A 25926-nucleotide genomic window follows, 5' to 3' on the forward strand; every position below is an offset into this window, starting at 1 on the left:
AGGTGTGGAGCTGTGCAATTGCCAGTTAGATGCATTGCGCACATCCAAATTGCATTAAATTAGGCCTTGCTTTTCTTTATGAATTTTAATGAGTAACAGCCAAGTTTCTTCTCCAAAGATATCATTGTTTCTGATTTCAGTGAGTTTATATTGTGACTTACTCCATCATTTGACCCATTGGTTCAACCAGTGATCCAACACTTGACCATATCGATGTCGGTTTTAATTATGTGTACAGCTGACTGATACAAGCATTCAGCTTAACTATCTCCATCAAACCTAGCTTTCATGAACCACTCCTATCAGATGCTGATTTCTACACTGGCATGAAGAAAGACTTCCCTTTGGAGCAAGAGAACAGAAGAAACATAGAATACAATTGTGCTGCTACTTCATACAGTTTCCATCACCATGAGCTTTCAATATGATTCAAGGAACACAGGAGTGAGAGTCAGCTTTAGTTCAAGGTTTTCAGATGTCATTACAATTCAATGCAATGCATACAATTTGGTATCTTTAAGCAGCAGATTGATGATTGCTAAAGCTTGCAGTATAAGCCAAAAATAATTGCCAGTGGCCTGCTAATAAAGATGCTGGTTTACTTATAAATTACTCATACCTTGTCTTGTCATTTGGTTTGATGGAGGCTGGTTTTGATCCCAAATGAGCCAATTTTTATGTCAGTTGACAGAATGACAAACTCCAAAACATTTTCCAAGTGAAGCAATGAGCTGATTCAGTGGAAGTCTCTTAAGATATGTCCTCACACTTCTAAAACAGATACAGCAAAAAATATGCAACTTGAACTCAAAGTTCCTGACAGATGAATTGTTTTAGATATCTTTTGTTTGGCATGTGTCAAAGTTAAGCTTCCATAATCTCAAAGAAATCTTGAGAATCAAAATTTTCTGTTATGGCTAATTTCAGATACAGCAAAGGAATTCACCACTATCTTTTACCTTTCTGCAACATGACAAAGATGTATGGGCCTTAATAAATGGCTAAGAAACAATAGACTCTGCCTTGGGATCACAGTGAATAGCTAATACAAACACCAACAGATATTGCTGCAAGACAGGAGAGTTTTAACATTTACCCTTGTAACAATTCACACATATTCCCAGCAGAAAGAAACATTTGTTCTTTTGGCTTTTCTACAACTATTTGCCATTGTATCAAAATATTCTGCAAATTCAAATAACAATATTTTCATATAAAGTATCAGGACAGACAATTATTTTTCTCCATACTTAGATACCTTCATATTTTTTTTTCCTATGGTCTTCAAAATTAACTCAACAAAATCCATCGACAATTTGTGTATATATACTCCAAATAATACTACAATTACATAACACCTAAGTAGATTTCCTGCACAAGATAGATCTACACTATAAAGCAGCAAAATAACATTACATTCTTTACTTTAGCTTCAAAAAAAAAACAAAAGGAGAGGCTCCTCACAAGCAGCATTGCAGGAAAAAGAACTCTCAATAACAATTGGTCCCCTTAAAGTTCCATTTCGATCAGCAAGAGAACATGTAGATCCATTTTTTGCCTCAATGTGGGCATTTAAACTCCCAAGACTAATCATGCTGGGTAAATACAGTCATGTCTCAGTTCACAAACCATCTTCTACCTCAATGACTGTGGATGATGTTGTTTGAGGACAAGCGAGGCGTAGATCAACTCATTCCATGAATCAGGAATCCCAGGAAGACACCAATGGCTGCAATCCTGCCGCCTCTTGGACACCTTCTCCCCTTCAGCCAGCTTCTTGCCATAAATAGATGGGTGGCCATCCTTACGGTAGTTGGTCAGCTTTGTCACATTCAAGAGAACAACTGGAACATGCAATCTATTAATAACCTCATCTACTATTTTCATCTTCGATGGATAACTTTCTAAAAATGCTCCAGTTTTGATAGGATCTGTCTCCCCATTGCAGGTGCCACCAGAGTCCCAGTCTCCACCTCTGAACAAAGACAAGTCAGTGGGGGTTTATACTTGAAGCTGACATGTAGAGCAAAAACATCAAGATATAAGATAATAATTGCTATTTCTTTCTACAATATAAGACAAAATTTAAGCACCTAAAATGAGCAGCAGAGTAACCACGGTAAAATATCAAGCTTTTTGCAGGGTCCACATTGTTGTCAATCCATGTTCCCCAAGTATTCATGGCTTTCCTATAAGCTTCAATTGCATCAAGTTTTGGATAGACAACATCACCTTCTTGATAGTAGTTCTTCCTGGTGAATCAAAATCATTAAATTGTCATGTGTACACAATTGAAAACAGCAGAAAAACTGGCTATTTCAACTAAAGCTACTTGCACAATCAAAAAGAGACGTCTAGAATCAGAGACACAGATTTACCCCCTTGCTGTCTTCCCATGTGTCCACCAATGACCGGTGTTAAAGACAAGTATGTCAGCTCTTCTCCAACGGTTAGCTGACTTGTCGATGCGATCGATCATAAGAACTTGGTTTGAATTGCCCTGTCCATTGACTCGTGTTCCTTCTCTAACAAGAAAATGGGATCGAACAAACTCCACTGTACAGTTATAGTCCTGCCAAAATTTGCATACAAGATATAATTTTCAGTGACTATTCGATTAATTTGAAGTATTAAGGATGGAAATCCAGTAAAATTGATCATCCAAATATATGTCTACAAGAATATTGCCATAGAAATAAAAATATAAAAGTGTAGTACACAATTTTATATAAGATTTTCTAGGCACCAGAAACAAATCAAGTGCAATAGAGTCAGACTAGATGGACCACGATATTACAGCATATCAATGGAAGCAATAAATCTTTCTTACCACAAATTTGAAGATGAAGTAGCCACGTCCTTTGGTTATTTTGTAACCTCGTGTCTCATACATTTTGCTCTTATCAGGCAGGGCTTTTCGTAAGAGACACAACATTGATTCAAACTGGTTGCGGTTCATGGAATCTCCGATAAATATCAACCTTTTGCCTCGAATTCTCTCCAAAAAGTCTGTTCCATTAAACCTATGAATAAAGTAAAAGGCAACAGGAAAAGAAGAAATTGTGATGAAAACAACCAAAATTATAAAAATCCTTCTACTGGAGATTGAAGAGGAAAATAAGACTACAAGGTTAACTCTATGATGTTATCGCAATAGTTTACACTTTACAAAGCACTAAAATCATAAAAGCCATAAGATCGAAAAAGAAAAAAGAAGATGAAAAATTCGGACAAATTTTTATAACAGATGAAGTCATTCCTTTCTTCACCTAGACCTAAATTACATCATTAGAGTGGCTAACTGAAATTCTAGTTTGGTTTGTCTATAGAAGTTTGAGAAACAATAAATTAAAAAATTGGATTCTCTTGGCTTCAGAAAACACTGTTAAACTTATTTGGCAGCTATTTAAGTAGAATACTTAATTTTGTCATTCAGAATTTAACATAACTTCTTACAGAACTAATGATGGCTGGAGAGAGCCTCATCACACCAACATGGTACACGAGATGATAATTAGTCGCAAACGATCATCTTTCTTACAAGCCTTTCAAAAGCTTGAGTTTCCAATGAAAGCCAATGATCCACTCTGGACCATCATTAACATAAGCAGGTAACAGTTGTTCAAATGTCCATTCAACTAACAAACTTCTCTAGTCTTACACCAGTAAGGATTATCTATAAAATTTATACACAATCAGCAACAAATAGTAATCAGCAAAGAACTCACCATTTTCTTAGATTTTATAATCCATTGTAAAACTAAAGAATGAGGCCTTTCTGTCAGCCTCAACCAAGAGTGGCTGCAGGGACCATATTTTTTATATCTCCATAAATTATACCAGAAGTATGTTAAGCAAACAGACTAGGGTTAGAAGACACACTGTTTTTGTAGTTTGTAGCACCATTTTCATGTCATTGTCCACATTAAAGAAGCTCTCCCTGATCACCTTCACTTTTGAAAGGGAGTTTATTGGGGAAATCATGTAAATATTCTATATCTTATCTGAACTTGAGTTCAATCTTCTGCTGTTTTCAAAATGTTCCATTTACTTCACATGACAGGTATGTCATGTGCATGATAGGCACATTTAAACAATTGGAAATAATGGTCAGAAGACTCGGAAAGAATATCTCAGGCCTCAGTTGATGCAAGTTATTACCCTTGATAGAGCTGTATGGCAGGAGCATATCCACATTCCTGAATCTGATAGTTGGAACTATACATTTTTCTTCTTTTGTTATTCTATCAAGAGTAACACAAGAAAAAGAGTTGCCAACCTCCATATTTGCCTATTAGGTTGGTTAAGTTCCATTGTAATTAGAAAATTTTGCAGAAATAAGAAAACAACTTGAAACTAGAAGAGGACCATTAGATTTAAGGTTCAACCAAATAATGGACGGGATCAAGGAGGAACTGGAAATAATTGGGATAATCTAACGAAGTTTGTTAAATTTTCCTCCAAGTACTTTCAAACAATTAATGCCTTCCATATCAGCTTTAGGTTCTCCACCTCTATGTCTAAATTTCAAGTTTAGGCACAAATTTGGGCAACTCATCAAGCTGGGTCCTTTCCATTTTCTCTGACAGTCTCATTAGTTCAACTACGGCTTCTTTACTTTCAAGATGCACACTTTCTATGTGTCCTCTTCTATCTACTTCACTCACGGATCAGTCTTAGTCTTAGCAGTTATGGTAACTCCATGGTGCAGTAGAACTCAACAAAGTAGTGGCTCCAATGATGCAATATAACTCTCAAAAGACATGAGCCAGGGAAACTTAGTTAATTTCTCAACCCTACTTTGATTTCAGGAATTTATGAAATGAACATCGGAACAATATATAGTTCTAAACTCGGATGTTTAATGGCCGACAATTTCTTTCTCCCATTCGCTTCGACTTTCTATATCGAGATTCTTCGAGAAAGGAACCTCACAGAAAAGGACCAGGATCATCTCCCTTTGAGATCAATCCATTTCAATGACCAGCTGTCCATAGGACCAGGGCCCCTGCATTGATGTGTGCGACTATGTGTAGCTGAAATGTAGAGACCTAAAGGAGAGGACTGTCACCAATTTGGAAGAACCCCAATCTAAGAAACTTAGCTGAAGATTCACATATTAATTAGCCATGTTAGTTTCATTTAAAAAGGGAGCGTTCTCAATATCTTAATACTATTTCCAATGACCAAAACAACAAGAAAGAAAGCAGGGGAAAAGAGAGCAAAGATGAAATTTTGGAAAATGTGGCCTAGAGAGATAGATCGTAAAAATCTCTCTTTTGAATCTTTTCTTCATTTTCTACCATGTATTTGGCATCTTAATACCATCCCACATTCTGCTTAAGAAGTTCAGCTACAAATTTGAGTAAATGTTAAGTATCAGATAAAGAAGCAAGGAGATGAAGAGGAAGCAACCTTGGGAGATCACAACCGTGAGGCTTCCACCTCCATTTCAGGTACCCGACATCCCGCCTTCCGTTCTCCTGGCAGCTGAAAGCCTCGTCCACGTACGGACAAGAACCGGGGTGGTAGAGTGGGTATTGGCCCTCCTCGTCTCTCTCCCACCTTCCCTGGTAAAGGTCGCACCTCCGCTCCCGGCTCTCGGGAGGAGGCGCTGCCGCCGGCTCTTGCGCCAAGACCGCGGCTACGGGTGTCTCGGAGGGCGGCCAAGGTGAAGGTGAAGGTGACGGGGGCATAGAGAGATCTCGCCCGCCGGGAGCTTCAGCCTCGGAAACTGGTTTCTCCGCAGCTACTCGCGTCAAGGTCGCTGCTTTGGGTGGCGGAAGGGGAGGGGACGGGGGGACGGAGAGATCCGAGGAGAGGGAGATTGGAGAGTCGAGGGCATGCTGGGGGACGAGGACGACGAGGATGAGGAAGAAGGAGAGGAGAGCAGCAGCGGACGAGGCGGCAGCCACAGCGACGGCGCGGCCGCGCTTGGCGTGGGAGAGGGAAGAGGAGGAGGTGGCCATCGGCGGTGGCGTAGGGGGCTCATCACTGGTTGGTTTCTTTTGTGTGAAGCGGAGCAACGGAGACGGAAAGAACAAAGGTGACGCGATCTTCCACACGCCATTCTTTAGCTTCAGGACAAAAGGTCGAAACGCACGCGAGGCGGTGACCAGATCTCCCGCATGGTTTCTTGTCTGCTATTGTCGCCGCATCCGAGGGTTTTATATTGTTAATAAAAACACTTTTCGACTATTTGGTGTTTTAAACTGTTAATAGAAACATGTTTTTGACTGATGTGGTTAACGTTAATACAATTTGTTGTGGATATCGATTTGATCCACAGAGGAGACCAAAACGGGGGAGAAATCCGGCAACATCTCTGTCTAAGTGCCGGAGAATGTTGGTGTTGCTGCAAAGAATCTGACAACAAATCTAATGTCGATCTCACAACAAGTCAATGGTCAAAGTCGTGTAGGTCAACCTAATAACAACCTATAAATGCTTTGCCGCGAGAGAGATTTTGTTCTAAGTACGTCATTCAAGCATTTTTATTATATTAAATAGTAAATATGATGTGCAATAATGCATTGTTGATATGATCATAATATTGACCATTAAAATACATATATATATATATATATATATATATATATATATATATATATATATATATATCTTTAAATACTAGTCTGATTGCGAATCTTGACGGAGAAAGCGAGCTCCATCGCCTGGGGCCCTGGGCCTCACGTGGGTCCCGTTGAGCACAGCGAATCCAACGAAGCCAGGCTGGATTTCTCTGGAAACGGGTCGCGGCGGGTGCCTGCTCGCTGTTCGCGCTGAGCTGTGCTGGCGGACAACGTGTCATTCGGCGCTGACCTTGCCACGTAAGAATTAAAACGGGACCAAACAGAATCCAATAATTTCACGTATAAAAATGCGCCACGTAAGACAAAGTAAGGGCCCCGCACATTTTGTCATCATCATGATGTTCCGGAAAATAAAAGAAGCAACACTTCACTCGAAAGCACGCGATGTTACCCACCGTTCGACCTGTTCTCTCGTTCGCACAATCGTGGTCCCACACGTTCGAAAGGCATCGTCCCTTTTTTTTACTTTGGTTAAAGGTCCATTTTAGTAGCTATTCTGGTCGTGGATTTCTAAAATCTTGATTTAGTAATGTCTATAATAATCTTTATATTTTTAAAAATATAATATATATATATATATATATATATATTTTCATCAAATGAGTTAATAAACATCAAAGTATATGATATAATGATTAATAATAAATTATTAATATAATAATATGTATAATTTAGAGTTAAGATTCATCCTAATACATGTGATTTTAACCGTGAACCTTTTTTAGTTTTTCTGGTTTACTCGAATATAAAATAATTTTTATATTAAAAAAAACGTAGTATATAAACCTCTTTTAGTTAATGGACATTAAAATCTATCTATATAATATGCTTATTCATAATAAATTATTAATATAATGATATATATATATATATATGTGTGTTATTTTAGATACGAGTAAGCTATAAGGACTTAAGAGATCTACGACCAAAACCATATGATTAAAATAGACCTTAATCTTTTATTTTATCCAACATTAACATGCAAATTAACTAAATATCTGATAAGCACACGACATCTCCTCACCATTTGCAACGCTAAGTACATATTACCTATTTTTATCCATAAAAATATAAAAACAAAGGATATTTTTTTTTTAATATTTCATGGCGGATAGCAATCTCACTAGCATCGAAGCTGACGTAATTACCAAGTTGTCTTTGATGATGATAAGGTCCACTCTCATCACGATGCAACCCGCCCTCACTATAAGTATACCACCGATCTCATTTGTCACCTGTCCCATGTTGCTCTACTTTTACATCAATGCTGACGTGATTGTCAAGTGATAATTACATCAGCATCAATGCAAATGATGATAACCGATGCGATGTCTATGGTGAAAATGGTAGTTGCCTCACCATTGACCCATTAGATGAATCGTAACCTCAACCCAAAGTTGGGGTCACCGGAGCTCCTATTGCTCACCTCTCGTTAAGTTAATGGTGAGACGATCACCATTTTCATCGTAGATGTTGCAATGACCATTACCATTTGCGTCGACACCAATACAGTTATGACTCAGCAACTATGTCAGCATTGATGTAAATATAAAGCAATATGAGGTGAGAGACAATGACGTCGACATAGCGTTTCTCATGGAGGCGGATGACATCCCGATGAAAGCGAACCTTATTGTCATCGGAAGCAGCTATCCAACTACGTTAGTGTCGACGCTAATGACGTCACCATTCGCCACAATCGACATCATTCATCATCGAATTTTAAAATTAATTTTTTTAATTTTAATTTTCGTATTTTCGGTAGTAAAACATGGATAAATGGAACTAAATATTTTAAAAAAAAATAGCCCGCATTCACATTCCATTGTCCCAAATTTTCTTGTTATATTTTTTTGGTTGATCGGGTGGCGATCATCTCACGTTCGAGATCGATCCCGTTGCTCACTATGGTTCGCTTCGTGCCTCCCTCTCCGACCACCCCCGGACTCCGTCGCTCTCTGAACCAGTAAAGGTGCGATGTTTCTTTCCTTATTCCCCATACGCCTTACCTTTTTCTCCCTTATCGTGTCGCTGTCGTCGCTGTCATCGCGCCGTTCGCTTTGAGTAAGCAAAGGTGTGATTTTTCTTTTATTCTTTTCCCCACCTCTACCCTTTTTCTTAATGACAGTGTTTTCCATCGTTCCTGAGGTCTTCTCGCTGCTCGTGGAACCGATCTTGTTTTTGAGTTGTTCTCTGTGCTTGTTTTTTGGGCGTGGGGTTGGCTGGCCCTGAGGCTCCGGCTAAGGAAAAGAAGCGGATTGTGTTTGTTTTTGTCTGTGCATCAAGTTTAGTTGGTCACTGTTGAGTGCGCGATTGACTTCGATGGCAATGGAGATTGGAAATTAGTTCGATTCTTTTGATTTTGGGTTGGAATCTCATCATTCCGATTCTTTTGGCCTAAACTCTGTCACAGCATGCTTCTGAAATTGTTCTTCCGTACTTTTATATTGTTTGCAAGCTGGAAGCTCTTGAATTATATTGGTTCTTGGGATTCAGATTATTGACTGCTTGATGTCTGTGTGATCCACTTGGTCAATGTAACTGCTCTTGACGTAAATAAACCCATCTGAGTCCTCATAATCCTTCTGAACTACAGATTTTTGGGGCAATATAATCTATAATGTATATGATTTATCTCTCAACTGCTTGTGTTTGTTTAACTCTGAGGTACCCAGATGATTCTGTAACGAGTCATATTGGGTCTTTCCAGGATATAAGTATTTATTCAGTGCAATCACTTTTGGTGCAAGGAAATTGCATTCTTTTCTGAAGCGTTCTTTTGTTCTGAAGGTTTTAACTTTGGATTTTGAAGATAATCTCCAATTGCATGAGGAACAACCATTGCCCATTATGTTGTTGATGAATGTTCTTAGTTAATTTACCTACATTGACTCTGTCTGGGTTCTTTAAATGTCACACTCAAACATCTCTTCCTTATATTTTCTCTTCTTTTTGGGGTCTCATGAGTGCACTCAAGAGTTACTTTTGTGATGGACTTGATGGACCTTATGACTTGAAGTACTGGCTGTAAGGCTGATTTGGAATCATTCTGTGTAAAGTCCATTTTGTTAGAGTGTTGTCATGTAATAAAAGATTCAAAGCTGTTATGAGCAGGGTGTCGTATGTGATTTTGTTTTATGTATAACTGCATGAAAGTGCCTGATCAATTTACATACACAGTGGGAAAAATGGTATCTTTGCATATTAAGCTGTCTAGAAATATTGTATTATTTTCCTCTTTTAATGTAGTAGGTGATTTTATGTATGTCCTTGATATCTGTTTATGCAGTAGATTTTAGTGCTAATTATTTTCTTAGTTGTAGTACATTGTATGAAAAGGAAAATTTCCATTAACTTTCTCTCCTTTTTAAATGCATATTCAAGGCAATTATCGGCTAAGAAGGGTTATAGTGATTGATCATCTTGTCTTGTTAGCAAATGAGATAGGTGGGTTTCTTTTTTTGGTTTGGACTTATTGCCTATCAGTTACTGATGCTTTATGCAGAATTCTAGCCTCATTGGTTTGAAGCCAAAATCATTGGATAGTGCTTCAAGTATGGCAGTCTCCATGAAGAATGTTGATTCCGCTTTCCAGGGAGCTGGGCAAACGCCATATCCTCACAATGTTACTCTTGAATTCTAGCTGATTCTGTTATTTGACCTTCCAACATTATATCTGTTCAATCTGAGATATGCAGAAGAACGCATGTAATTGTTAAAAGCAGAGTGTAGTTTGTATTTAGTTCATCATCTATTTTCCAAACTTGGAAGAAATTTTAAGAGAAACATAGTTAACATGATTAAAGAATCTGAGAAGAGAACTGATTGAGTAGACCTACTCAACTAACAAAATTTTAGAACCTCTTATATGTCTGACAAACTATCTGATTTGAATTCAACATGATCTTGAAGAAGTGAAGAGTTTAACTCTTATTATCTGTTGCCTCGGATAAAATCCTTAATGAAGTTTTGAGTTTAGGACTTGAATCAGTTGTGGTATTCTAGGCTCTGTTTTTCAATTCTTAATACCATGTTGAGATGTTCAATGAAAGACTTGCCTGAAGGAAGAATCCTACAGCATGTAGGATGAGCAGATCTGAGATACAGACTGAGGAGAAGTAGACACTGGATTGTGTAGACGGTAATCAAGTAGAGATTCACTTGCAGTTCTCATCGAATGAATCATCAACCCGGAGACTGTCAGATCTGATGCAGACTTAAAAAGCTGTAATAATGCAGTAAAATTTTCCTGCAAAATGATCATAAAAAAATATAGGTATATGCTTGTATGCTGCAGCTCCTACATCAAAAGCTGATACATGCTATTGAAATTTTGGCTTTTTGTTGCTGTCATTGGCCCTTTATGACTCTGCAGATGGTGTTGTATGCAGATTTTGTTTCCTTTAGAACAAACAGTGGATTGGAAATATGGCTGTATTGAGAATTTTCGGCGGTAACTGTACCAAGTTCTTCTCATAGAAAATTCTTCACTGGAGATTCATACATAATTCTAAAGGTAATTGTTAGGCTTTTCCAAAAGTGCTGACTCCATGCTTTTCTGTGTACATTTTTGTTTTGTACAGTCTAATATCCTTCTTGTCCAACCTGCTGCATTTATTTTTTCTTGATGGAAATAACAGTTAATTTAATGCAAATAGGAGAAGATGCTGCTATGATGTGCATAACTACTACTGCTAGTCCTAAATGAAAGCAGAACAAGCTCTTCTTGATACAATTACTGTATCACAAATTGTGAGGTTACCATTTAGTCAGCAACAGCACATGAGCAGAAACAAGGAACTTGCCAGGTTTCTGTGTCATCTGCACCACCAAAGATGTCAAACTGATAGATTTTCCATGGGCTCTACGTAGTAATGCAGACACTTCTTGTCTCTCTGAGATCAGAGGAAACAGATGCAATACCTCGAGATTGAGCTATCTTCTCACGACTCCTGTTTCTACTGATCTCTCAGTCACGGTGACTGTAGGATACTGGAAGCACCGGCATATGGTATGTTGCAGCTACCCAAGCTTGATGCTGACAAATATCGAGAGGAAACCTGTGCAGTGTGTGTATGTAGGGAGAAGACGACACCGGGGTTGCAGCATCCATTGGAGTGGTTCGCACAAGCTCGTCTCGTTGCTGCGTTGTCGTGTTAGGCGGGAAACGGACAGGAACTTATCCTGATCCGCATTCCAGCGCCCGTTTTAACGGCGATATGTCGACGGCGTTATGGGAGGCGTCTGAAAGACGACTCGAGTAACGAGAGGGGACGGATGACGCACATCCGTTTTTGAGCAGTCACATCCTCGAGTCGTGAATCGAGTCGTGCATCAAACCATTAAGAGACACGTGACGGACCCGCGTCAAAAGCGAACGACGGGGCGTCAATACCACTGGTATCTCCCCGCGCTTCCCTCCGGGGGAAACGCCTGCATCCTTCCCGCGCAGTCGTGGCTCGAAAAATCTATCCGCCGTTTCCGCTGTTCCCAACAAAACAGCGTCACTCTCTCTCGTTGACGTGTTCGTTCCATCGTGGTCCATAAAGTAGGACCCATCACGATGTCGGAATCCGCCGTTCCAAGAGACGCCCCCCGAACACCAAATCTATCTCTCCCACGTGGCACAGTGTTGGACTTGCGGGGCCAGCTGTCTCCGGTTTCCGAGAGACCCACGACGTCCCGCTGTCCTTTACGAAACAGCGTCGCTCTCTCTCGATTACGTGTTCGTTTTCTTGTGGTCCTCAAAGTGGGACCCATGAAGGTGGCGGAATCCGCTGTGATGCCAACGCCAAAGATTCCACGTGGCACCGAGTTGGACATGTGGGGCGCAAAGGTTCAGGTCTCTTTGAAAGCCACGAGGGAGGAGATGGCGTTAGGGAAGAAAACCGGGTACGCGTGGTAAGCCCAATTTTTGTGGGCGTCGTGTTGAGGCAACTAATGGAGGGTGAGAATATCAACCTCCATCCAACACACTGCTTATATTCCGCCTCTCGGTTTGGTGCTCGACTTGCTAACGAAGAATGTTGAAGACGAAGATAAGAAGGCCACACCGAGAGAGAGAGGCTTTGCAGGCACCGCAAGGTATCTGGAGACCCTTTTCACCCTCCCCACGAGAGGAAGGTTTAGGGTCGGTGGTCGACCGCCGAAGGAGGAGGAGGAGGCTGGGGTCCACCGGAGCGGATAAGCACGCCGCGAGCCGGCGGCGAAGGGTAGGAGCGAAGGCGATGGCCTGGTGGGACAAGGCCGTGGCTTTCCCCGTGAAGCGGGCCTGCGTCGCCGTCGCCGCCGCCGCCGCCGCCGCCCGGGTCAAGGCTCCAAACCCCAGTGAGCTCATCCGCTTCCTTATCCTGCTTCTTCACATTAAGCATACCATGTGAATCGGAGGACCCGAGGTGAGAATAGCATGCGTCTCGATGAACATGTCATCGTCGTCATCATCTCTTCACCTATGGCATGTCCTGTCATCTTCTTATGGCGTGATGATTGCAGAAGAAAAGATACATCTTTGCACAGCCTCTTCTACAGAGCTTTTAGGTGGGTGCCAAATTGTGGGACAACCTGAATTCGAAACTGAGAGTCCTAATAGCACTGTTGAGTTGGTACTTGGTGTTATGAGTACGCTAACAAGTTGACTCTGTAAGCTATTATGTGGAGTCCTAATTCGTGGGTATATATGCAGTCTTACCTCTAGAAGCAAAGAGTCTCTTTCGACGGTGTACATCGAGTAATTTAGTTTGTCATGATCATTTATTTGTTGTAGACAAGCAATCAAGTTCTATGTGATGATCCTTTGGATGGCCAAAGGTAAATGGTAATTTGGCTACAAGGTTAAATTATAGGTCTTGCTTTATGTAAATTATTTTAGGAATCGGTCAGCATGATGAATCCAATTGTAGCTGCAAGTCCTTTGACTTGCCGATGCATTTCGACTTCATACAATGTGAAGCCAAACTTTGTTTTCAGCATCGTTTCTTTTCTGGTTATTGTGATTCATCTGTGAACCTCAAGAAGCATGTGTTCAGTTGATTTCAGTCACCTTGTTCTCTGGTGGTCTGCAACCACAGAGAAGCTAATTAAGTGTGTGGATTCATGGCAGGTGGTGGAATTCAGAAGCTTCACGATGATGTTCAGATGTGTGGATACCAGGATGTGCAGGTCATGTGGGAGATGGTGAGGAGATCAGAAATGGAGTTATCGAACAAGCGCAAAAGGTGCAAGAGACTGCTGTGGAGGCTACCGACTTGGTCGAATCGAACATCTTCCACTGATCTCATGGATCCTCACTGAGAGAGTTTGGCAGTAGACTTGAGCAGGATTCAGCTGATACTAATTGCATCTGCCCCTCCTTTTCTACCACCAGTGAGATGTAAGAAATAAAAGTGTGATAGTGAGCTTGAACAAACATTAACTAGTATATTTCTCTCCCCTGTCTCACACAATGAGATACAAGAATTGTGTACATTATCCAGATCATGTGTATATGTGAATATTACTATCAGGAATGGCACCCCAAAATTAAAAGGAGGTGGAAAATTGGTGCAAAAGGCTCAATATCTTCTTGTTTGGCATTTTTTTTTGTGTGTGTGTGAAGGAAAGAAGTTGGGGAAAGTAAAGTGAATTACAGGAGATATGTTATCTGAATTTTCCTGTAAATTACAGGAAACATTGTTCTTTCAAGGGAAAGCTGTTTCTTGTTGAGATTTATTGGGCAGTCATTTCATTTTCACAACAGATATTTCAAATGGAAATGATTATGTTGTGAGTACAGAGAAAATCCACAACATGGAAATCTTCAAATTCTTGTTAGAACATCAGATGAACAATCAGCCAGTATTTATTTTTCTGACAGGTTGGACATTTTGTTTAATCTTACAAATAGGTGCAATATGTCTCTGAAAAGAGGTGAACCAAAGAACAAAGAGGTGCCATCATCTATCACTCACCACAGTATTTTTCTATGTTTGAAAAAACAGAAATATTTCTAGTGGACTAAAACAGGCATGTGGAGAACATGATCTATAACTTGAAATCTTACTCATCTTATTCCTAAAAGAAATAATCCTATTTTCTTTTCTCTCTTATGTTCTCATATGGAAAGCAGATCTTTTCTCCATTCCATTTTCCCTTTCATGCTTGTCAAAAAGAGCCATCATTGAATGTACAGCTGATGTACTACACTGGAAAAGTATCATCCTATGTGAATGTCATAATTGTCTTCCTATGTGAAAATATACCACACTGATCTTTGATGATTGCAGAGTGGTTTCCTGAACTTTGATGATGAGTGAATGACAAACATTATCTCCTTCTGCCTGCTTCAGATTTTTCTTGTTTTCAGTAATTCAAGTGTTGCAAGCCTTACAACTCATAGCATCAAAGTCTTTAGGTTCTTGTCCTCATGTGGTCTGTCATCTCTGATCAAGTTTGACAATCCTCCCACTGCACATGCATTGGTCATTGGCACATCTTGGAGCAAAGAGTAGGGTGTCCAAATCATTGTCTCCATGATTAATCCAGCGTCAGAAGGATTGCAGGTCACATCATCTGCAAGTCAATTCCAAGATAACAGCCACTGCTATCTAACTGTTTCAGGAAATTAATAATGTGCAGTCCTGACAAAGGCCTTAAAGAAGGGGGCCATGGCCTTGATGAGGTACAATCATGTAAAATACGGAACAATCTCTCTCTCTCTCTCTCTCTCTCTCTCTCTCTCTATCTATCTATCTCTTATGCAAAAAGAAATGTTTTGGGTACTCCACTGTAGTTGGGACTTCTTGAGAAGGAAAAAAGAACTTGAAGCAGGCATATGTAATTTCATACATAAAATTCACAAATATTTGTAGATGAACTACAATTTCTAAACAAAGTTTCGACAGATAGTAACTGTCATGTCAGTCTTGGAAGGATGGTAGGGTTGAGGGCTGACCCTATCCCAATCTAAACAATTAAAAGGTCTAACCCAAGCAGACACTCAATGCAATCCAATGTTATGAGCACTCAAATAAGAATTTTTTTAGGGTTGCAGAAGATGTAGAACAGAATCAGGTTGACAACTGTGGAACATTATTGTGAATCTAAAGAAGCACTCACAGTCACAATTGAAAGTGTGAACAACAGAGGTGACACTCTTCTGTGCCAAAGGTCACCAACAAGTCATACAGTGTGGAACAAATGAAACTGGAAGTGGAATAACAACAACATCCAACTGCCATGAAGATCGATGAATAGCGAATGATCAATCACAAACACAAAAATTCACGGTAGATAAAAATAGCAAGTTGGCATTATTATGAGACAGAAAAGAAGCATTAAAATGAATATGGCACAACACAGAACTAGAAGACACTAGGATGCTACTCGGTTAAAATCAGAAATGGCTTCATCTTCAACACCATCACTTTCCATCGATTTTGCTTCATCTGAGACTTCTTCACATGCTGGGTGTCATACGGTGTAATGCTGCTGGATGGTGTCGATGTCGAGCCCTTTAAGCTTGACCACTGACTCGACGTGTCCCTTCAGAGTGTGCAGTTCGCGGAGCCTGTAGATGATCGACGCACCAAGGATGTTAGGATGTGAAGGTATGATCACAAGAAATCCTTTGAATCCTTTTAACAAACCATCTATGCGACAACCATGTAAGAAAGTGGTGCACTTTGATTCTTAGAAGCTTCAGATTTTTAAGATCACAAGTACCTTGATCAAAAATTAGTTTTATGATTTTGGAAGAAACCATACCTTGCGATTTCAGCGCGCCTTTTGGCTTGTTCAGCAATTTCTGATAGTTCCCTGTAGCTACTCTTGTCGGAGAAAAGATTGGTGGTTTCAGGGGGTTGAAGTCCATGAAGAGTTCGTTGTGCCATAGCCCACTGAGCTTCCCTTTCTTCCTTACCATAATCTTTCTTGGTAGTGAAAGCAGTCTGAGATATAATACACAGAAAAGCAAATGCAAATTAGAAAAAAAAAAAATCAATTCAACAACAACTAAGAATAGATGATTAAATGAACAAAAAAGAAAAATGCTAAAATCGATCAACAACATTAATATCTTGGCTAAGAAACAGACAATCTATACCTTATTCTGGAGAAGGTTATCCCAAGCCTTTCCACTTAGAATGTAGCGGATAGCAAATTTGAACCAATCCAGAGGGAAGAAGAAAACAATGCTGTAAATCCAGATAACACCAGCCCATCTCCATCCAATACCTTTTATCCGTGCAAAGCCCCAGTCAGCATAGACAGCTATGACTGTTGCAACCTGCCATAAGCACATAATGTGTAGTTAATAAAAAAATCAATGAGTAAAAAAGGCAGATGATGCATGATTGCTTAGGTTCTTAGTGAACTATAGAGAACTATAACTGAAACATAATGCATTTTTGTTAACATAATAATCTGGAATAAAACACAACATAAGTTGCTTGTGCAGCCATGACAATTGTTACAAAAACAGAAAGTTCATACTTCTAGAGGAATATATGTAGTAGATACTTTAGCCTTCTCAAGGTGCAACTGGATTCAACTGCATAGTAACTCATTTGTGTTCCAATAGAACAAAAGTAGATCTTCATGTCAACTGACTAAACAGTTATAGCAAATATCAATAATTTCAATGGTGTTTCTGCCTATCATCTGATGTTCATGTGTACACAGTCATAAAACTGACATCGAGGAAGTCGATCTATGGTAAAAGAGTATGAGAAAATGAGAATCTTACAAGCTGAGCAATGATAAAGGCACTGACTAGAAGAAGTCCAGGGCGCTCAACAAAGCACCAGCTGCGTGATCGTGTAACAAATATAAGAGCCTGACTAACAATACTAACTTGCAGATACAAAGCAGCCATCATTTCATCCTCACTGTCTTTAAGTGACCTAACTTTAAATATATCCTGCCAAGAACATCACCAGAAACTTTATTAGATCTCATTCAGTTCTGTGGAGACCATTTAATATAGAGTTAAGGACATGACACAGTAATGAAAACATGTTCAAATTCTGCAATAATGTGAAGAGAAAGATATGAGTCACCTAACTTATTTGCCATGAATTTTTTTCCTTGTGCGTGAAAAGGGAATAAGAATACTCACCGAGAAGAAGTGAGTATCTTTCATGGCCCAGAAGAAAATAACAGTCATCAATGCCAAATAACTCCCAAACACAATGCCTGTAGCAAATATTTCTTTCAACTTCCAACTATCAGGCAATGGAGATGGCTTCACCCGGTCCTTTGAAATTGTCATAATTGTACCTTCAATTGCCAAGGTGCAATAGAAAATGTCCTCCAGATCAGAATAAAGGTGATGGAGTTAAGAAAATAACATCGAACTATCATTACTATATCATCTAAACTTACCATCATTTAGGATGGCAATGATCAAAACCATGAAGGGTGAGAAGTCAAACCTCCATATAAGTGCAATAAGCATAAATCCGAGCTGAAAAGGTTAAAATCATATGAAAACCAATATGTGGAGACATAATCATGCTAGACCTAAAAACTTCAGATTGCATGCATGCACCGAAGGCTAGAGGTTCAATTTGAAACTTACAACAATACGGATAGTGATAGAGACAGCATAGATCTGCAGTAAAACAAAATTACTCAATGACAATCCAGTACAGAAGCTGAGAAAAATAAAGGAACAAAAGCAGTGATTAAAATGCACACAGTGTAGTTCTTCATCCTCTGGAAAATAGCTCTGCTAGTAAGGACAGCACTGATGATGACGCTAAGACCAGGTTCAGTAAGAACAATATCAGAAGCACTTCTTGCTGCATCTGTTGCATCAGCAACCGCAATACCAATATCAGCCTTCTTTAAAGCAGGGGCATCATTGACTCCATCTCCGGTCATTCCACATATGTGCTTCCTCTCCTGTAACTTCCTCACAATCTCATATTTGTGTTCTGCATTAGGGAATACCCATCCGTAAGATATTAGTCGCAAAGAATCTCAAATCACATAATTTATTTGTATCGTGTATCCTTATCAAGGCCACCTGGGAATACTCCTGCAAATCCATCAGCCTTCTCTATCAGTTCATCAACAGGAAGTGCAGCAATTGATGCATCCTTGTTTTGACCTAGCAATGAAGAGGAAGGATACATATTTGTTCCCATTCCAAGTCTCCGGCCTGTCTCCTTGGCAATAGAAAGCTGATCGCCTGAAATGGGCATGTTTGTTAGGAGAAGATGACCTATCAACAAAATAGCAAACAGGGAAGAAAAAGGAATGGTTGACTTACCTGTGATCATTTTCACATTGACACCAAGGTTGAGAGCTCTTCGAATGGTTTCTGCACTATCATGCCTCGGGGGATCAAACAGGGGTAACAAACCCACAAATTGCCATGGTGTTCCTGCACTCTCTTTGCACTTCTCTGGAACTTCCTGGAAAAGAGAGATAACTGTTGTTGCATGGAAGAAAGCATTAACAAAGTAGTATATGGAACTGCCAAGAACAGCAAGATCAAACCTGTCTTGCAACGGCTAGAGATCGAAGTCCGCGTTCAGCAAACTTATCGATTACTGTATGAACCTTATTCCTGACATCTTCTTTGCAGTTGCAAAGGTTCAAAATCTAACCCAGTGATCAAATACATTGTGACGTCCCGTGAGTGATGATAATGTGGAACAATTTGTTATAGGAAATGAAATTTACCTGCTCTGGTGCACCTTTACTTACACGATGCCAATTGTCATCAGCATCAATGTAGGTAAGAGCAGTTCTTTTGTCGACAGGGTTGAAGGGGAGAAAATGTACTTCCCTGATACCAGTTCTTGCCTGTCCATCGAAAATTGAGTGTTTGATCCAATCGTAAGAACTATCGCAATGAAAACTTGATATCATTAGGATCATCAGCGAGAGCTTATACATCACCTCCTTTGGGTCCGCAAGCATCCCCACCATGGCAGCATCGATAGCGTCTTGATTCTCTGTTCTTGATGCTCTAGCAGCTAATAGGATTACATGCTCCTTAAACATACCCTTTGTGAACACCTCGATCAGATTATTGTCGACGCTCAACTTGTTGAGGGTCAGCGTGCCAGTTTTGTCACTGCACAAAACGTCCATGCCAGCCATCTCCTCTATGGCAGTCATTCTCTTCGTGATAGCGCCTTGTTCGGATAACCTGTGCGACCCGATAGCCATGGTCACCGACAGAACGGTAGGCATGGCAATCGGGATGCCTCCGATCAATAGGACCAACAGGTTGTCGATCCCATTCCTGTATCTCCTGTGCTGAATTGGGTACATGACTATGATCTCCACGATCATGCCGATCGCAATGGAGCAGATGCAGAAGTTACCGATGGCTGTCAGGACCTTCTGGAAGTGCCCGACTTGGTTCGTGCTGTCCACCAGATGGGCTGCCTTCCCGAAGAAGGTGTGGACGCCGGTCGCGATGACGACAGCCTCGATCTCACCCTGCTTGCAGGTCGAGCCAGAGAACACTTCGTCTCCGGGATTCTTGGTGACTGGGAGGGATTCACCAGTCAAGGCAGACTGATCAATCTTCAGCGGATCACCTTCGAGCAGCCGCGCATCAGCAGGGACGATATCTCCGAGTTTGATGCTGATAATATCACCTGGCACAAGAATTGCTGCGTCCTGCTCGCTCCAGCGGCCATCTCTAAGAACCTACATCCATCAAGATCCAACTTTTTACCACGAAACACGTGAATTTAGCAAAAGAGTAGCAGTAGGGAAGAACCAACACAGACCTTGGTCTTGGGAGCGAGACCGGCCATCAGCGCAGCGGCGGCGTTACCAGCATTGTTTTCTTCGATGAAGCTTATGGTGGAGTTGATGACGAGGAGAACGATGATGCCGACGAAGTCTTGCCAGTCCGGATCCTTATTGTCGCCGTTGGCCAACGCGATGGCCATGACAGCGGCCATCTCCATGACCCACGAAAGAGGATTCCACATGAAGCCCAAGAACTTGAGAATCTTGCTCTCCTGCCATTACAGAATCTACCCGTTGCTCAGTCCATAAGATGCAGAAATATCCGAGATAGAAATGAGATCTCTTGAGAAAATTCAACCTTTTTCTCTTCGAGCTTGTTGGGGCCGAAGATTTGGAGCCGGCTGGCTCCTTCCTCCGACGATAGGCCTTGTTTGGTACATTTCAGCTCCTCGAACACCTCCTCGATCGGTATCCGTTCCTAAACACAAAACCAAATGATCAAGAAAGAAGATAATAACAAGTCAAAATCACAACCAAAAATACTTTTCTTCCTAAATCAACCGAAAAATACTCAGAAACCGAAATCCAAAAACCGGAAACGAGTCCGAGGACGCCAACGAATCACTACCGTCCACAGTACCGGTGTCGTTTTCGTGCGAGCATGCAGAGGCCGTCGAATGAGCATTAACCGACGATGAAAAATAAACGAAATGTTAAGGACTTTTTTGTTTTTTTTCCTCTTGCTTTTAGGGCGCGTTAATCGAGGACAAGGCGAGGGGCAAAGCGTTATCTTTTAGCGTCACGGACGAGTACTTAGAAGTACTTGAGATCAGGACACGGAAAGGAGTCACCTTCCTAATCATTTAGCATAAAGGAATGAGAAGACGACAAGAGCGAGCTGGAAGACCGAAGCAACATCAGAAACAAGATTAAATGAAAGCACTAAACTAGAGGGAAAAATTGCATTCCTCTTCCCCTCCTTCCTTTGCCATGGCCTTGCCATTTGACGAGAAGGAATAGGAGAAAGTGAGGGTATCGAAACCACAGTATAAGCTGGAACAGCAACCGCAAACGCCTCCACAGAGAAAGGGAAAAAAATTCCTTTTTTTTTCTTCTTTTCGAACTCGTAATCCTTAATAAAAAGCAAATCTTAAGAGGTGAGGAGGCGTTTACAAGATCGACGGTTTCGTTCTTGATCTCCTCCAAGGTGATCGCCTTGTTGCCGGCCATCTGTGCAGCAGGGGCGAACACCAACCAAGGCGGAGAAAGGGAGAGAGAGAGGGAGCGAGAGACAGAACCCTAGAAGAACAGACCAGTCCTCAGAGGAGGACCAGGAGAAGCGACCGTCGCACTCTCTCTATGTATCGTTCGAGATAAAGAGAGACGACAGGCATGGAGGCAGAGCAAGGAAGGTCGCGAGTCGACGAGCCCTATTTATACCGTCTTCGCACCGTCTCCACGCTCTGGCGGTATCGGATGCAGATTCGGGATCCATTGAAGTTACGGATCGAGTATCGTACGCGACAACTTGCACAGATCCGATAACCGACTCGAATCCAATTCGAAATCTTGAGTTCGTGTCGATCCATAAGCCCGCGATGACCGATAGCGGTTGCGCTTTGAGATTCGCGCAAACCGACTCGAATCCATTTCGAAATATTGGGTTCGGATCGATTCGTAAGATTGACATGACCGATCTCCGTTGTGCTTTGTGCTTCGTGCAAACCGACTCGAATCCAATTCGAAACATTGGGTTCCGATTGATCCATAAGCTTGACGTGACCGATCTCCGTCGTGCTTTGTGATTCGTGCAAACCGACTCGAATCCAATTCGAAACATTGGGTTCCGATTGATCCACAAGCTTGACGTGACCGATCTCCGTCGTGCTTCGAGATTCGCGCAAACCGACTCAGATCGAATTCGAAATTTCGGGTTCGTCGACCCATAAGCCCGACATGATCGATCTGCAAACGGACTCGGATCTGATTCGAAAGCTTGGGTTCGGGTCCATCCATAACCGTGACACGGTAGCCACCGTGCTTTGTGATTCGTGTAAACTGATGTGCGCTTACGTATAAAAACACACATTGAAGCGTTACTCATACCGTACACTAAGCAACTTAGATTTCTTTAATCTTTGCCAGCTAAGAATGATGGTGGTAAACTTACAATTAATTATGAATATGTTCTGTATGATTCGAGCTTATCGAACATCCCAAATAGGATGAATCAACCGAGGACAGAATCTTAATGTGAATTATTTTTAGCTACGTAGTTTGACCTAAACCTGAGTCAAAAGAAGTACATGTTCTTGTAGTCTTAACTAAATTTGACAGAGACTAGGCAGTAAACATCTGTCAACATGCATGAATGTCTATTCTAATTCCTAGTAATAATCGACTTAAAATGCTAAGCATTGTATAATCCAAAGGATTAATATCAAAGGGTAATAAGCGTTGGGGATGACGTTTTGTTGTTGGTGGTGTTGTGAGTAGGTACTTCACTTGTCCTCACAACAAAAGACAAACAGTATCAGTGTCTTTCATAGACATCTCATCCATTGGGAATATCATCAATCCTATGCTTTGCAATTAGTTAATGACTCAGATTATCTGTGATCATCATTTGATTAAGTTAATTTGATAAGCTTATGAAGCTAATATGATCATTCCCTTTCTGCAAATTGTAGAGATGCTGGTTCTCCTTCAATGTTGTCTTCTTGTTTGCTAGTGAAGCTTCAGCTAGTGATGCACAAGCATCTGTAACATGGCATCTAGCATTCAAGTATATAAAGGTTTATAAAAGTGTAAGGATATAAAGAGGTGACTGACCTTAGAAATGATTAAAAACATGCTAGATTTTCTGAAATATAAAATATAAATTGGCTATTGTTTTAAAGGGGGAAGAAAGAGGTATGCAAGTTGTGTAAAGAGAAGAAAAGCCTTACAGGGAACTCAAGCTCCAGATGCTTTCTTGTGGATAGAAACCATATCCAAAGTTATCCATCCATAAGGTGGAAGAGTTGTTCTTTCTTTCTTCAATCATATGCAACTTTGTGAAAGTAAAGTCAGAAGACGACCACAAGACTGCCAAATGCTCTCTCAAGATCTGCCAAGGGATAATTATATGAGGCAAAATGAGTGACAGAAAACCCTCTATTGATGCATGAAGTACAACTCAATTACCATTTCATTTTGGGTTTGGAAGGTGAAAGAGAATAGCATCTTCCCTTAAGTTCACCACAGGGATGGGATTTTGTTCTCCAGGCCTTGCATGAAATGTGTGGCCTCGATCTGGTCACTCGCTTTCTCCAGCTCCCTACCAAGTCCTCCGAGAAGTAGATATTGCTCATCCATTGGTGCAGTACGATCGGCGATGGGTCAAAGTCAAAGGTGATGATAACCTTGTCCTCTGATCAAGATATGTCAACATTTAAAGCATGTTAGCAAAAAAAATGAACAAGTATTTTTTTTTTTTGTAAGTTAACAGCCAAATAAGTAATATTTCCATGCAAAAAAAGAAAACCATATTATGTCCATACTATCAGCAGCAAAGCAAGCATCAACGTGGAATTGGTTCTACAATCTTCACAAGAGAACTACATTAATGAAGGCATTAATGATGAAGCAACGCGGGTAGTGGACATGAAATGACAAATCTAACAATCTGTAGAGCACCAAACCCTCATAACTGGACATGAAATGGTCCATCTCAATCATGCAAACGTTTGGCCCTCTTTGGACCACCATCTTCTGAAATTTATCAATAATTTTTTATAGGAAAAAGTGCAAGGTGCACTTAAAAGAGACTCTCAGCTTAAAGCAAAATGAGTAGATGCTATGATGTTCTGCCTTCAGCTTAACCTAAAGTAGCAGAACATCTCATACCAAACATGGACATATAGGTTAGTGTTATCTTTTACAGCCTAGAAGGGCATATTGAGGGACATTCATATGTACATGCACATAACATATATACATATGAAGACAATATTACAATTTATAAAAAAGAGCACAAGTTCTAAGACTGCAAAGGAACCAAATTTAGAATCAGATAAGCATGGCCAAGGGTGAGACTTTCAAACCGAATTGAAACCATAGTGCTGGGTTTGACTAGTTTTGGGAGTACCCCAAAATCTGAACCAAAGGATCGAATTCGATAATTTTATATAAGTAATTTCTTATACTATCTTGAAGAAAATAGCACCCATGATTTTTTAAATAGGTCGAAAAGGCAACTACATAAATCTGACATTGAGATAGATTCCCACAACCCATTCCCATGCCAAGTGAGGATGGCAGTATAACTGCAAGCCTCAGTATCCAACCAGGTCTAACTTTAACATTATTTATTTTATTTTATTTTTATCATGTACAGTGTGGAATGATTACCTCAAAGACCGCAGCATAGATGGTCCAGAGACATGATTGCATACTTCAGACATGAGGGTAGAGGCTGAGGGATGAGTTCTCCACAAGAAGTTGCTTCCATGAGCTGCAACATGCCATGATATATGTCTCGCTGATATTTGGAGCACTATAAGACTTGAAACCTCACTCGACCAAAGTGAGTGGTACAGAGTGTGGTATGGTACACCACATTGGATCCCTTCTCTTCACCAGTTTTTGACTTGAAGAAATGGCTGAGGATTGGGAGAAACAAGATAACTTGAAAAATATAGAGGAAATGATACATAGCTTCTTTTTTTCTTTAGGCTAGTGCTTTGGTGACAGATGCTCAGTATCCTGGTATCAGAGTCCAACAGAGAAGAGGTCTAAATCAGATCCTAGTTGGATTTGGTGCCTGCCAAACAGATTGATGGTGAGTAAATTATGTTTAGTTTAAGTCAAACATGAACTATTTCTTAATAAAGAGGAAAAAAATGTTAAAAAGTACCAGGCATGATATATAAAAAAAATGGTCATTTTGTATATGAAAGTGAAATCTATTGGAAGTCTCAGTATCTGATCCACATGCAGCTTTTCTGGCCAATATCTGCTGGAACCCATGCTGCATATGAAGTATCCAAACTCTAGGAAGTGATTCTGAACAACAATTGACCTGGAGATATCTAAATGTTCATGGGCTCAAGACTGTTACTAGGTCCACTCAGCAGAAAAGAAGAATTTTGGGAGTTGACAAGAACTGAAAAACTGTGCTGTTGGTAGCCATTTCATGGACTTAATCTGCTAATCACTATTTGCTGATATGAAAGTGCACACCTGAGATTGAAGTTGACAGGCCATGGAAAATCTTCTCATATTTCCTGCTGAAAGAAGCGGACAGCCCATGTAGAAACTTGTCTTATACTTGAACTGGCAAAAATTCTTTTGTTGTTGAGAATCCCCAGATCTATGATAACATTTCTTTAGGGAATGCCATGGAAGCAAATATCATAATATCCATTATCCTAAGAGTAGGAACAAAATTTGCCCTTTCCCTGACATCAGTATGGTCCATAATTAAGATGTATGTCAAAGATGATAAAATGCTTCAAAGTGAAACTAATCCATGGACAAAAACTAAGGCCTATTCAGAAAATATTGCAGCAGTAAAGTGAACTGTTCAGCTAATGAAAGGCGACGGCCAAACTCATCAAAACTTTTCACATGCATCAGTAGGGCAAAAAAGACCCTT

At 40.4% G+C, this 25926-nt stretch overlaps 2 protein-coding genes and 1 long non-coding RNA gene across 3 annotated transcripts; 1 reads left to right on the plus strand and 2 right to left on the minus strand.

Annotated features, from left to right (window-relative positions):
• Positions 1–1285: 1285 nt before the first annotated feature.
• LOC135632467 (protein trichome birefringence-like 5) lies at positions 1286–6019 on the minus strand. The gene is made up of 5 exons (XM_065141069.1): positions 5416–6019; positions 2831–3023; positions 2379–2572; positions 2094–2252; positions 1286–1975 (listed from the first exon to the last, which is right to left on the minus strand). The coding sequence occupies exons 1-5, from the start codon at positions 5967–5969 to the stop codon at positions 1636–1638; spliced, it is 1440 nt and encodes a 479-aa protein (XP_064997141.1). The 5' UTR covers positions 5970–6019; the 3' UTR covers positions 1286–1635.
• Positions 6020–12572: 6553 nt separating this feature from the next.
• LOC103980019 (uncharacterized) lies at positions 12573–14140 on the plus strand. The gene is made up of 2 exons (XR_010495292.1): positions 12573–12920; positions 13693–14140. It is a non-coding gene; the product is annotated as an uncharacterized LOC103980019 (long non-coding RNA).
• A 1611-nt stretch (positions 14141–15751) lies between these two features.
• Positions 15752–21681, minus strand: LOC103980018 (plasma membrane ATPase). Its single transcript, XM_009396306.3, has 16 exons — positions 21462–21681; positions 20647–20766; positions 20324–20560; positions 19479–20240; positions 19260–19382; positions 19074–19178; positions 18844–18988; positions 18598–18762; positions 18267–18505; positions 18148–18180; positions 17952–18033; positions 17686–17846; positions 17314–17487; positions 16672–16854; positions 16335–16516; positions 15752–16137 (listed from the first exon to the last, which is right to left on the minus strand). The coding sequence occupies exons 1-16, from the start codon at positions 21516–21518 to the stop codon at positions 16041–16043; spliced, it is 2865 nt and encodes a 954-aa protein (XP_009394581.2). The 5' UTR covers positions 21519–21681; the 3' UTR covers positions 15752–16040.
• Between the last annotated feature and the right edge of the window lie 4245 nt (positions 21682–25926).

The sequence above is a fragment of the Musa acuminata genome, chromosome BXJ3-3, assembly GCF_036884655.1.
Source record: "Musa acuminata AAA Group cultivar baxijiao chromosome BXJ3-3, Cavendish_Baxijiao_AAA, whole genome shotgun sequence".
In the NCBI taxonomy this organism is placed as follows: domain Eukaryota; kingdom Viridiplantae; phylum Streptophyta; class Magnoliopsida; order Zingiberales; family Musaceae; genus Musa; species Musa acuminata.

Excerpts from the sequence above, each read along its gene's own strand:
- LOC135632467 (XM_065141069.1), bottom strand. The coding sequence starts at position 5,969 with ATGGCCACCTCCTCCTCTTCCCTCTCCCACGCCAAGCGCGGCCGCGCC. Across the intron at positions 3,024-5,415 it reads CACGGTTGTGATCTCCCAAG|GTTTAATGGAACAGACTTTT; the intron begins GTTGCTTCCTCT and ends CTTTATTCATAG. Across the intron at positions 1,976-2,093 it reads TACTCTGCTGCTCATTTTAG|AGGTGGAGACTGGGACTCTG; the intron begins GTGCTTAAATTT and ends GTCTTTGTTCAG.
- LOC103980018 (XM_009396306.3), bottom strand. The coding sequence starts at position 21,518 with ATGGCCGGCAACAAGGCGATCACCTTGGAGGAGATCAAGAACGAAACC. Across the intron at positions 20,241-20,323 it reads GTCTCGCTCCCAAGACCAAG|GTTCTTAGAGATGGCCGCTG; the intron begins GTCTGTGTTGGT and ends TGATGGATGTAG. Across the intron at positions 16,855-17,313 it reads CCTTTATCATTGCTCAGCTT|GTTGCAACAGTCATAGCTGT; the intron begins GTAAGATTCTCA and ends TGCTTATGGCAG.